The sequence below is a fragment of the Polyodon spathula genome, chromosome 11, assembly GCF_017654505.1.
Source record: "Polyodon spathula isolate WHYD16114869_AA chromosome 11, ASM1765450v1, whole genome shotgun sequence".
Taxonomy (NCBI): Eukaryota; Metazoa; Chordata; class Actinopteri; order Acipenseriformes; family Polyodontidae; genus Polyodon; species Polyodon spathula.
The window spans coordinates 9,097,873-9,112,630 of NC_054544.1; the positions used below are offsets into that span (position 1 = coordinate 9,097,873).

The 14,758-nt window shown below is 35.4% G+C and overlaps 1 protein-coding gene across 1 annotated transcript in view; it reads right to left on the reverse strand.

Moving 5' to 3' along the window:
• Positions 1-14,758, reverse strand: part of thsd7ba (thrombospondin, type I, domain containing 7Ba) — a 103,873-nt gene that overhangs the window by 74,003 nt on the left and 15,112 nt on the right. Inside the window, exons 3-4 of the mRNA XM_041263733.1 lie at positions 5,094-5,922; positions 596-844 (exon numbers count right to left, since the gene is read on the reverse strand). Of these exons, the coding sequence (XP_041119667.1) occupies positions 596-844; positions 5,094-5,922 (1,078 nt within the window). The remainder of the gene's footprint in view (positions 1-595; positions 845-5,093; positions 5,923-14,758) is intronic.

Genomic DNA, 14,758 nt, shown 5'->3' on the forward strand with positions numbered 1-14,758 from the left:
TATAATTAGAGACAGGCTCCAACAAAATATTTAAACTGTTCAGTCTAATTTTAGTTGTTTCAATTTATGAGAAGAAAAAAGAAATCTGTGTGGTACAATACTGCTTATAGTTGAACTATTTTATTTTATTTATTATACTTAAAAAAGAAAGAAACAAAATAAATACATGCAATGATGTACTACACACTTATTACACTAGGTGCCAAAAGCCTTCACCCTTAAACACGAGTAAGAGCATATTAATTTTGAACTGACCGTATTCATAATCTACTTTTCAAATTACAGAAACAAAAAAAAAAATATTAGTGTTTTGCATCCATTATTATGTATCAGTTATACTAATATTATTAGGTACTACTAGTAGTAGTAGTAGTAGTAAGGTACTCTTCATTAATACTGAATGTTTGGCTCCATTTGTCTCATGGCTCCAGCGACCTACCTGGTAATTGCTTTTCTGTCTGTTAGAACACATCATCTCAAAAAATGAATTAAGTACAAATAGCACAGACCTGAGAGAAGATGATTTACATGAGTCATTATCATGCCGTATGCTTCCAAGTTAAATGCTTCTTCAAATATATCTATTTGAAAGTACCTGGGGCATTGTGGCAGTAGATCCCCACCAATATTACAAGCTTCCTTCTTCTCCAGAGCAGGGCAGTCTTCTCCACCTCCAGCTGGGATCTGCTTTAAACTCCGGGTCCTGGTTCTGTACCCTGGAGACAAGTCCATTGACCGACAAGTCTTGGAACAGGGGCTCCATGGAGACCAGTCTGAGGTTTCACAGTCCCTGGGCAGGATACAGGACTCAACGGTCACAGGGGCGCTGTCTTGAGTGCAAAGGCTAAAACAGAGCAAACACAGACAGTTAAAGCATGATTAAAGTAATTGTCTACATTAATGTATCTAAACTAAAAGTGAAGCCTAAAAGGCAATGTTAAGTGATTTTTTTTTTTTGTTGTTTTTTTGTTTTTTGTCACAAATGTTTTCTATTTGGTCCAATGCTGATTTCCCTGTAGTTTTTTTTGCCTAGTTGTATTCCCATTGGCAGGTTACCTGCACCTCCCCCTTTCCTGGTTACCCAGCACTATCCCAGTTCCTCAGTTATATCTACCTCAGATACAGGCCTGCCTTTAAGATATTTACATTTATTCTGCTGCTTTGTTCAGTTTGAATACCAGTAACTATATTATTTAAATACTAAATACATTCAATTAGATTTTTAATATGCATATTCATTTGCATATAAACTTTGCTTATCCTGCAATTACTTCCCCTACTTACAGTACACAAACTACTGCACCACATACTATTACCACATTAAGGAATGCACTGTCCTCTATAATTAGGATGATTTAAATTTAATTAAACAATGAATTGTCTGTGGTGCCCATCGGTTCATTCATCATCCTGTGATCCACCACTGAATGATTACTTTCCACCGTAGTCAATTATATATTCATAGCACTTGCTTTGTCATGTCTTCATAGTAAATAATTTAATAAGTTCATTGATTAAAATTATAACATGATCAATTGATTGATTGTGCGACTGATTAAAAATGTTCATCCGTCACACATAGGAAAAGGGTTTCATTTATGTGTAGTCAATTCACTTTTTAATTATTATTATTATTTTTTTTTTTTTACACAGATTATAACATTCCCTAATTGAGGTAACAAAGAGGCTCCATATATGTTAAGTAAACTCTGATGTTAATTGAATTCACCCATTTAGATGAGATTTCCTTTGAAATGGCTTTAGATCTAATTTGAAGTTAACCATTGTCATAGCTCTAGGAAACTCATTAAATTATAAAAGACATAAAGTTATTTTAAACCAAAAATAACCATTTGAAATCTGTTTTGACTCCCTCATATATTAGATTACCGATTAAAAAAAAAAAGTACATAATTGTATTTGTTTTTATTTATTTTTTTTTATTTCTAATAATATAAGAGTTTATGTGTGTGTCTATACAATGCAAATTAACTGTAAAAAGTAACAGGTAGACAAGTGATTTTACACACACCCTATACGCACAGGTTAAAATATTGAGTACAAAAATTCCATTTATACTTAAACTGCTTTTGGTTTGCCTTGGGAGCCTATACTTTATAGGCTGGTGATGCTACTGTAATAGAAAGGGGTCATCACTTTTCAAATATGAATACATGTTGCACATAGCATACTGAGCACACAAACTGCCATTGTATGATCTTCAGTCCTTGCAGTCATTAAAGAAACCAAATAAACTGTTACTCAGGAGGGGAATGTATCGAACATTATCTAAATGAATTGCCACATTACTTGCAATCTATAAGAAGAATATTAAATATACATTGCATATGCATATGATAATTAAATGTCATGGACAGATGATTCGCGGCTTGAAATTAAAACCTCACAACTTCTTTGGCTCCTACTGTATTGCCATAACTCATGACTTCTATCTTCCTTTTTCAGAAAGGACAGAACCGAACTTCCAATTGACAGGTAATTGCTGATGTATAAACTTCTAATCTCATAAATGTTTTTAACAGTCTTAATAGTGAAGGAATGTACACTAAAACAGGCCTACTGTTGGACTGAACCTTTTCACAAGCTGATTGTACTATTGTATAAAAGTCATTTTTAGAACAGAAACGCTACAGACTATGTAATTTATCAGAAATTTTCAGGGTGCGGGTCATGTACATTTGAATAGTCTTAGAGGGAGGGGTTCAGACAAACTGGAAGTTGGTAGGAGGAAAACTATAGAAATAAACAAATTTATTCATAGGACATTTATTCTTTATGAACAATATCACACATTTCTGATACTCCCTAAAGTTATAAATAGGTCATTTTGAAAACACTGTGCCAATTTGAACAAGCAAAATGAAAATAGTTAGATTACTAATCAGGGATAACATTTAAATTGAAGGCTTTACATTTGTACTTTATTGCAGTATGTGTGTAATAGTATTGCTGTCAACACTCTTCAGGTCTAGAAGAAGGACCCTTCCTATTTAATTCTCTCTCTCTCTCTCTCTCTCTCTCTCTCTCTCTCTCTCTCTCTCTCTATCTAATCTCTCTCTCTCTCTTCTCTCTCTCGATAGCTCTAGATATATTTTTTCGCTCTCTCTCCGTCTCTCTCGCTCTGCTCTCCTGCCTGAAGAGTCCTTCCGCAGAGTATAATATATATCTAATATCCTATATATAGATAGATATATATAATTCTCTATATCTCCATATTATATTCTGTAAGCTGCAATCATAACTTCCCAGTGTTTGAGATACAAATCCAAAGTGACTATGTCTGCAATCATACTACACATGTTACGGGACGTAGATACTAAGCTGCAATCATAACTTCCCAGTGTTTGAGATACAAATCCAAAGTGACAGATAACTTTGTTTACAATGCCCTGCATAATTCTATCTCCGTAATATCAGTAAAATGCATATCTGTCATCAACTACACAAAGGTAGTGTGATCACTGTCATTGAAAATGAAAATGGAAAACTATCCTAAATCTGTTCAGAATTTGCTCAGCATGGATGGACAATAGAGCTTTTATACGCACAGTATACTGTGGTTAATACATTTACAATTTGTAACGTGTATAATTGAAAATTACAAATTTATTTAAATGCAGAATGACAAAAAACATAAGGCTAATGTAGTCGGACAGCATGTTAAAATACACATCCTATAAAAAGCAATGTTGTTAGAAGTCTCTGGACAATGGACCTCAGTTTAATTGAGGTTAAATATGTAGCAGTGTAGGCTTTGTAAGGGGAAAGTGGGAAGGAGGGCAATTATAAAGCAGAGCTGCATTCTGAAATCTTAGAATTGCTTGAAATAAATTACATGCTAATTCTGACCATAGCCTTTCACAAACATGTATGTCTCTGTAGACTGGTATTAAACTATTCAATGCTACCAAACCCCCCGCTGCATTAAACACATGGCATCTTACTATTATTATATGTGATAGCATAAATGCTGATAGCATCAAATTTAGCATACCAGGAAAATAGGATGTTATCAAAAATGTAGCCTGACCTCTTGACAACTTGAAAACCTACTGTTTTTAGAAAAGATGCAAAACACCATGATAATTCTGTAACTGCTGTGCTTTCTTTAGGACAATTATGATACAGGCTGATGTTTCTAAACTATAATGTAGTATCAAGACAGGCCATCAAAACAAAAACAACAAAAAAAAAACAGTGTTTCAAAGTTTTTTAAGTGTTTATCAATAAGTATATAAAATGTGGAGCACATACAAGTTTAAATGTTATATACTTTGTACCTAATTTTACCTAATCCAGAATTACCAATATATAATACTTGATGGTGTCAGTACAATGGAAAGGTCTGTCACATTGACCTAAAAATCACAGCATGGAGAGTACAGTCAAAATTGAAGGGGGACCCCTGTGGATCACCTGCTCTAGCATCTCCACTTGGAGTGCAGGGGGGAGTCACGCAAGCACAGAATCCTGGTCCTGCCAATGCGCCCACCAGGAGGGCTACATTTGCCTTTGTGCTCCTGTTGATTAGAGTGGGAAATCAACTTGGCATAGTGCACCTGATCGTACTTCAGAAAGCCCTACTGGTCAGGTGCCCAACAAGTCCAGGCAGAGACTTTCCAGGCTGGTGTTCACCTCTTGGGTTAATAACATCTAAATAACATCTGTTGATTAGTTGAAAAGAGGCAGTTGACTTGTCAATGGGTTATATTCAGCCCTCCTGCTCAGTAAACAGATGTAATGGTAAGGACACATTCAAACGGGCACAATTCAGTCAAAAAATTGCTGTTTTGAGTAAATTGACCCAAAAAGAAAAAATGGACAAGAGCTTCTCATGGCATACCCTTCTATAGCTCAGCCAATGACTTATCAGAAAAGAACAATAAAAAAGTAGGTCAAGATCATTTAAACAAGTATGAGTGCAAAAGTTTGTCAATTTCAAGTTTCAAAACAAGGAAGCTAAATTTTGACAATATGTTTTCTGGAATTATGTGTAATGTTCATAAGATAAACATGTCTTTACTGTAATGTTTTCAAATGTTTTTTTTACAAACGACAAAAGGAAATTGTACCTTAGCATTGCATTCCTTCCGTCACTTCTTGTACACCTAACCTGTCGAGTTTGGTAGCCAATCTCTATGTCCCATGATTTTGAATGGTGATAACGACGATGATGGTGGTGATTCAGGACTTGCGGCTTAACATTATTCTTCTCTGCAGATTCAGTGCTAAAATCCAGCATTGTTCTTCCACTTAGTAGAATCTCTTTCTGATGGGGTAGCCTGCACTCACTCCAAGGCCCAACTTTAAGGCTGTATTTGTACTCATCCTCCCCAACCAAACAAGAAAGATGATGATTACAAGTCTTGGTTTCTGTCAGGTTTGGACAGTTTGAACCCCCGTACATTGGAGGGGCCAGCACTGCTCGTGTCCTGTGCTGTAATCCTCTCCCACAGCTCTTGCTGCAAGCAGACCATGGTGAGAACTCTGACACCACACAGTCATGGGGACAAGGAATGAGACAGGCTTGCTCGATGGTTGGTCTTGGTGTAAAAAACTCACAGATGTCGTCTGTCACCACTGTCCTGTTGGTCTTTCGAATGCAATAAGCCTTCCTTTGCTGTATTCCATGTTGTGCAGTCACACATTTTGAAGTCCTTAGTTTTTGGTCATTGGAAGAATAAGGAACCAGAATGCATGACCCCCACTCGGACACATCCCACTCAAAGAGTTCCTGGTGCCATTCACACACCTTGAAGCACTGCCTCTGGCTTTCAGGCTTGCCAATGTGTTTGCAGTTGGAATGGTGTGTTGTCCAGCCCTCTGAATGGATACACCACACAGTTCTCGTCTGAACACCTCCTGGTCCACAATCTTCACCCATACATCTACCCCACTGACCTGTGAATTGGAAAAGAAAAAAGATGTCCTTTAGCCATATGATTACTCTTAGGTTATATAACACCTTGAAATAATCCTTTCTTTAGGTAATAATACGTTTTTTCGTGGATGAATCATCCAAATGTTACATTTAATGAAAACCAGTCTGTATTATAACAGGAAGCAAGGACCAAAATCATTAGTTATATTCAGTGGTCAAAGGGGTACTATGTCATCGCCTTGCCAAAACCCAGACACTCATATCAAGATATATTTAATGCTGTGTCACTTGATAAGTCTAAGTTCAAATCAGCCTGTTGGTTCAAGAATTGTCATTAAGCTGCACAACCTCACAAACATATTTGGAGGCTGTTTTCTGTAAAGACGGTATAATGTAAAAATGTTGGGATAAATCACTCAACCAGATCGACACTGCCTGACATTATACAATAGGAAAAACCAGATCAGATATCCTCAAACTCACCCTTGTATAGAGGTAGACAATGTTGCAACAGAAAAAGTATAGAACATAAATGTTGGATCAACTAAATCTCTGAATTACTACAAACAACAGCTTCACAGTGGAAAACAGAATATTAAATTGAAATTGAAATACAAAACAGAAAACATTTTTTACATTTAAAACGAATATATTTACTCAAAAGCTAGTTTTTAAAATCTGGCCCTTAGTTTTTTTTGTTGTTGTTGTTTGTGTGTGTGTGTGTGTGTGTGTGTGTGTGTGTGTGTGTGTGTGTGTGTGTGTGTGTGTGTGTGTGTGTGTGTGTGTGTGTGTGTGTGTGTGTGTGATAGGAATTTCATTATTGTGATTGTATGGTCTACCGTACGCTAGTGTTTCTTTTTTATTTTATTGTATTTGTTTCTGTGCTTTATTTTTTAACATACATGCAAAAAAGGCTCCCTTCCTTTAAGCCTTTAAAAACTGTTGGCAAGGCTTAATTGTCTTCATTTGATGTGCAATAACTATCTTGTCAATCATAAATAGGCTCATCATAATAAGGATTCCACCGTATTTAATGTCTGGTTCTTGTCTTGACATATTTAAACAACAAAATGAGAACATGGTTTATTTTGAAAATCGCTGTAGTAAGTTTTCTTCTGGTTACATGATTGACAAGTAGCTTTTAAGAGAAATGGTGCAATGTTATTGTCAGCAAGAAGCATATCCAGAGAAGAGTGATAGGACTGGGCAGGGTGATCCTATCCACAGAGACTGTTTCAAAATTAAAAACATGCTTGTCACACTGGATTATAAAACTGCTTGAATAAGGTCAGAGTGTCAGGGAAAAGTGACAGAAAAACAAGTGAGTGTCGCTTCCCAGTGGTATGCATGGTAGGAGTTAGCAATAGGATAAAAAAAAGGATAATTGCTGTAAGGTAGTGAGCTCCCTTAGTGAGGTCAATGGAAGGACAATTGCATTATATCTGAGTGCTAGCCTTTCAGCTCTTCACATATGATGGAACTCAAAAGCCTCAAACTTTTATTAGCTACTTACAAACATATTCCACAAATGATCAAAAGTACCAATTCACAGTGGCCTGCTGTTTTTTTTTTTTTTTTTTTTTTGTCATGCTGTCTTCAAAATAACATGATGGATTCCAATGATTTATTGCAGTATTAATAAAAATAAACCCACTGATATCATGCAGATATCTACAGGGACCGATCAAATTATATGGTGTTGACAAGCCTCAGAACCATACCAATCAACAAACAGGTTTGCATATGTACTCAGCATATATGTCTTAGATAGCAGACATCTTGAAAAGCAATCTACATGCATTTACCACTGGCCTCTGTGCCCTTCAACATATTTTTTTTTTAAGTAACTGCCCAGAACTTAAAACTATAATTATATGAAAAAAAAGCAATTGTGCTTTTTAACTCATCATAGACACCCCTTCTGCTTGTCTATTGTCCTTCATCAGCTGTGAGTGATATACAGACACCAGTGCCCAGTCAACAGGATTTTTGATCCAAAGATCTTATGGTACTTAATCCATCCACACAAAGTTTACTTACCAATAAAAAGGCAATAGTTCCTCTGAACAAAATGTATTCAATGCATTCAAATTTCATATATGGTAAGCAGTGAAAAGGTAAAGTGATGGCTATCCACAATTGCTTTCTTTTTGCTTACGTATTAAAATGAAAAGCTTTGAAAACAGAAATAAAAATATGAGCATTTTTAATTAAAAGCAAGGAATTTGTAAGTTAGTTCAACTTTAAATCTGTCACTAAAATCCATAATGCATTAAGGATAAATCATTCAGAAAGGTACTGCTTTCTGCATGATTTAAGGCTGTATGCAAAAGCTCTATTCTGGATCCACCTACAGACTTTTAATAGCTTATCTGACAGGCTGCAATGTGGCACTCTGTCAACCCCTGTTTCGATATTAGAGTTTCCTGAACCAAAGATCAAATTAATGGTGGGCTTACATGACAGACCATATACAATAACTTAATTTTGCAGTGGAAAATATACAATTTCATCGTCAATTGGCAGGTTGACTGATATTTCATAAACCCAGCCATCCCGAAAACATCTGGAAAAAAAATATACAAACAAATAGGTACTCACTGGCGATCGTACAATAGGCCATTTACTGTTTTGAGTCTTTTGAGGCAGGTATCATGGAATATTATCTGTCTTTTTCCAGCTCTGCTCATATCATTTCAAATCTGCACATTTCTTTGATCTACGGCTGGGTATTTGTTGGTGACTGAGAGTTATGGCAGGCCTAGTATGCACACACTGAGCAGTCACTTACACTGCTTCTCCAATTCTTACTGCCACCGTACTGAATAATGACTGTCACTGCTGGCATCTCTCTTCATAGCGGAGGAAACAACATTACAGACACCATGCTATCAATCCATTGTATTATGCACTACATAAAAAGAGTACTGTGTATATCACAGAGCATACAACTACTGTTTTTTACCGTCGTTTATGAGCTATCATTTTCTCTAATGTCCTTTCTACTCTCAACAAACATCTGCAGATTAAACATTAAAGGTTTTGTTTTTATTAAAAATCTTTAATATTCTTTGATCCAAGCTTATTTTCAAGATCAGTCAGAGGAATTATACTCCACAGTTACAATGTACCCCCTTCCAGGCTCTGGAGGGCACTGCCTACAATGTTTATTTATCAGGTCAGCATTTGTTTTCTTTTTGTAAAAATTCAATGTACTATAAATGCACAGTTCAGAGACATGCCTGCTCTGTTGTTAATCTCAATAACTACGAATATTATCAGTTATTAATGAGACACATTTACTGTCCTGTACCCGAGAAGGTATTGCATACCTAGCAGCCTGCATAGAACTTCCTTACTCCTTACATTACCTTGAAAGTATTTGTAATTCAAAAGACTGGCATTATTTCTTGTTCCTTTTTCTCTGACGTATATATTAGTTCCTGGAGGCATATGACGTACTCTTGGACAACTTAAAAAGGAAAGTTACACCATGAATGGCATGAAAATGAGAAATGAAACTGAAATATAGTTTGTGTTACTTTCTTTCAATTTCTGTGTTAACAGTAATATTATTTCTCTCTGTACACTTACACAACAGTCCTTGATGTTGAACCAAATAACTTATTTATGTTTGGCATTTACTGACATGTATTTAATTTCATTTATAATGCCACTTAACTGCGAGAAAATGTACTGATTAAAATTATATTTCCTAGTATATCACCATCTTTATTCCACCAAATCGTGATGCTCCCCCCCCCCTCTCCACACACCACACACACATGCATACAATACAGCACACCTTTTTGAGATGCTTTGTTCATTCTGTCGCAGAAGCCTCCTGCACAAAATGCAAGATGAGAGCTAACATACGGAGACAGTTAATTCCTGAACATTCCTAACAAACTTCAACACTTCTTTAAATAATGAATATTAATAAGCATCATGCCACTTCAGAGAGTACGTCTGGGGCCTTGTGTTCCAGAGAGTCTCCTGTTTAACATGTAAACTAGTGACAGGAGCTATTCAGGTTCTCAGTCTTGCTCATGTCACCCTGCTGCAGAATACTCACCTGCAGCAGCTACATTAATTAGCAGAATGCTAACAGCATATTGTATACATTTAAGTGTTTTATGTCTGGTATCTCAGGAAATCTTAATAATACAGCTGTTCATACACAAATATATCTTCTACAAGGTTAATAAATACCTTTTCATGTTAAAAAAATAGATAGGTAATAATGCTAATGTAATATTACAGTTTAAAATACAGCATTTACAGTAGAAGATGAGAGGCGTACTGAAGCTTAATGTCATATCATCCTTATATTTTGCACATAAGGGTAGGAAAATAATTAAATAACAAAATGAATTAATAGCTTCCCAAATGACAGCTGCATGTTTTTACTCTGACGTGTTAAGGTTTTTAGACACCTTTTCCAAACTTTTTTTTTTCCTAAGCAGCATTGTTAATCAGTAAAGACCTTGCCAACTTCGTTTCATAATTTTGTATTTGTGTTTATCATTTTTTTAATTTATTTTAACAAATTCCATTGCTTAACGTTTTATTATTATTTTTTTATTTTTGTTGTCCCCTCTCCCCTATGTATATTTGCATGCTATTTTTATGATGTATTGTATTATTTTGTATTTGTATTATGAGTTATATTATATATGACGGCAAAAAGCCATGTTATTTGTATTTTATTACTGTTTGGTCGGACGAGCGAGATGCCCTCCGTCATGGTAAAGTTTTGTATTATTTCATGTTTAAATTCCTCTTGAGAATGCGTGATTATTTAACTAGCTGACAGTCACGCAGACTTAGTAAATCCATGCAGAATGTGACCGAGGGATAATATAATAATTGTTAGCCAGTTAATCCCTCGGTCACCAATATAAAAGACCTGCGGTTTTGGCTACACAGTGATGAGTGTGTTTGTGAGGCGGAACGAGTCGGGTGGTGAAGGAAAGTAAAACTTAAAGTGAATAGAAAATAATTGCTAAAATGTGCTTACACAGTACTTGTTTTGTTCTGTCTGTTTTTTTTTTTTTGTTGTTTTTTTTTTGGAGAATGTGCCCTTTTGTTTTGTGAGTCTGTTTGTTTTGTTTTGTAAAACTGTTTATTTTTCTATTATTTAATAAACGTACTGAATGTCAAAACTGTCTAGGTGAAAATGATAGAGGCCATATTCCAAATTTTCATGACATGACAAAATCTGATTGACCAAACATTGTGTTAAAACCTTATTAATTGTCTTAGTAAGTTGGTTTTGCCAAATGTCATAATAATTGATCCAGGGACACGATGATGACGATCTGCTAGCTTTACACCTTTCATTGCTTAACTGAACCTTGCTGGCATTTTACAACCAATGTAAAGCTACTTGATCAAAAATATTTTAAATGTTAGCCATTTCAGCATTTTTAGCATTTCCGTAGGATTCTGCTGTGAGATTTGTTTTTAAAATCCACAATATTTCTATTTTTGTTTAAAAGCAGGACCTCTATTTCATGGGATGCGTAATTAAATTATAATGTCTGGGCAAATACCAATGGTTTTGGCCTTTGTATGAAAACATCTGTGTAAAAATGACTTGGTAACCACATGGTACAGGTCGCTGCCATGTTAACCACAAGTAGTATATATTAGAGCATGGACAGTCTGTAGTTACCCAGTTATTACAGTGTAATTATAGAGTTATGTGTGCAGTAATCTAAAATTCTACATCATTTAAGTAATACAGATGTGAGCAGCATCAAGAACGCTTGTACAGAGAAATGTTTTGATGAGTATATTGAAACACAGCACCTAAACTAGAGTTGTTAATGTTTACAGGACCTAACACTTCACTTTACCATGTACCTCATTGTTCTCCTAAATGAGGCTATTTGATGTTAGCAATAAAAGCAGACGGTGTCATTCATTTTTAATGGTATCTGGTTTTCACTGACTGTCAAACCAGCCCTGTTAATTCATAGTGAAAATATGACCTCCTCATGAGATTTAGAGGTAAATTCAAGGTCAGAGAAAAAATAAAGTGATAAGATTACACATTCTAGACCACGATTCCCCTCTACAAGAATACATCTGAAATAGGCTCGTTCACCTAACCACATAAAGTTTTCAAGCTTTCCACAAAGGGTTGTTATCTTCATTCCCATTGGAGCCACTTGAGGCAACTAAAATCCATTAATTTTATTGGAAATGTGAGAAGATGAATAGAGAGGCTGTGAGCTGAATGGTTCAGATTCCTCCCTCACAATTATCTTAATCCAAATGAGATCTGCCATAACGTCAACATCAAGAGCGAATGCTTAGTTAATACAATATAAATGCAACAGAAAGGTTTGTTTTGTAACTGCACGACTTACACTTTAACTTGTAATTAGACTGTACATTCAGAAGGCATGCAAACTCGTTTTAATGCCTAGCATCAATATGCTCTTAAAATATGAACTTTTTTTTCTGTAGATCTGTACTGACTGTAGAAGCCATCAAAAAGCAGCTGATTTTTTCCCCATTAACAAGCACATAGACCTCACAGGAAATCAATTTAGAAGTTTTGGCCTTTTTCAGGATTGATGTGTGCTCAGCTTCCAGAGTGAGATTTCAAATGTATTATGTAGCATTTAGTCATATGGTTTTAACATTCCTAAAGATTAATGCCACCAATGTAATTATATAACTAACCTTGTAAACACGTCATCTTAGTACGGGACCTAAAACATATATTTGGTAGATATTGGCCTCTTTGTAGATATTCAATCTGAAAGGCAAGGTGTTGTTATTGACATGTCCACTGTACTACTGACCTAGACAGAAAGATCTGGGTCTACGTACTGTAACAGGAAATATGTCTGCTTATAATGTAGTGTTGTAATGAATAATTTAAAAGCAGTCCGTTAAAAAAAAAAAAAGGTAAGATTTATACAGTTTTTCAGTCCACTATCTATTGACACTATCTAATATATTATTAATACTGATGTGACAGCAGATTACTATACATTATTAAACAAAATAATACAATAATTTATTTCCGTAACACAACTACATAGTTGCATTTTTTTCCCTGAAAGGTAAAAAAAGATATGGATAGCAGTGAAAATGGAATGCTGTAGTACCAAGGTTAATGAGAACTAGAGGTCTTGAGTGAGGCCTACCAACTTAAAAAAGTCACTATGGTTACCAGCCAGATCAATTAGAGACTCTTCAAACTCAACACAGCTTTATATAAAATTCCAGAAAATACTGCACATATAGCATTTCTTAGTCAAATGCAGCAAGAGATAAACCATGCCAAGATTATATGGTTATACTGAATATGAAATCAAGACAAATTCCCATTTCCTTCATGTTAATATAACATATGAATCCACGTGCAGCAATTCAAATAGAAACCATTTCTTGAAAGGATACTCAGCAGCCCAGTAGTGTGCATAATACAGTGGTGCCTTTCCAACACATACTGTACACAATTAATCTGTAATGAGTAATTTACTGTGTTTAAAACCAAGAAGGCTGCTGGTGTTTGTTTTTGTTTGACCAGAAAATACATTACGTTCCTTAGAGACCTGTATATTTTTCATTTCATAGTAAACGGAGAGATTTTTACGAAAACTCACTTATGAGGTGTAATGAATTACTAATAAGAACAGAATGCAGGGGACTTAATGCAGTTACATCTGTACACATACTGAATCAACACCTTTGTCATTCAAAAAACACTTTTTATTAAGTGAATCTGAGACAGATATTAAAGTAGACATCTCGGCCATGTATGAAAGTAATAGCACATGACAGGGTGTTCAAATATAGTCCAGTATCCACACAGTAGATGTGATGTAGATGTGATGAGTAGCTATGCAGATTTTGGATCCTATTTGAATACCCTGGAGTGTGTTACTGCGCTTATAAAATGACACCTCCACTCCTCCCAAATTGTTTATCAACTGAATCAGGCAAAATGGTTCTAAATGTTCCAGGCTTTTCTGGTATGGTGGCATACTGTATCTGCACAGGTTAGAACACGTGCAAGCCCATGAGATTGCTCTATTCTTTTCATTGTTATCTCTTTATATAGCTAGTCCCTTGTCCAAGCTGTAAAAGTCAGTCTGTATTCCAGATTTAGTCTTGGTTAGTCACGAGGATCACCTTGATTGCAGCTATCATGTCACCAGAACCTCTTGATGGAATTTATAGAGCAATTTGCCATTGGTTATGAAACATCCCACTTATCTTAACCAATGTATTGTTCTTCTTGTTTACATTCACTTTGTATATCATTTTCGGTTTCAGTTATCACATCCTGGTGAGCTTAAAGCACCCCTGTGGTCTCAACAGAGCTCTCAAACACATGCGTCTAACCTTTGTGTTTTTAAAAACTCATACAGATTTGATGACAGAAATGATATACCAATCGGTTCTAACCAGGAAGAATCTATTAGTTAATACTATTACAAAGTTGCTCTTTTTATTTCTCTGTATATACGATAGATGGTGTTCAAGTCTGAGTCTTCATTCAATCTAAGCTCTGTCCCGGTTTGTCTATAGACATCGTATTTAATATGTATTTGCAAAGCATTCTGTTGTTGTTATTATATCCAAACAGAGACTGAGCGTTAGCCGGCCACACCGAAAGTGAGTGTTTTAACCACAATGCAAAAAAGCAGAGCTTTTAACCTCATCTCATCTCACCAGTTGGTTTCAAAAGTTGATTGATGAGACAAAAGACTTTGATCCAGTGCGTAAGGAATGCAAATATTTTAACATTGTACAACTAAAAAGAAACTACTAGAACAGTTATTTGTTTCTTGGTAGCATATACTATTGGACTTTAAAAAATCAGAGCCC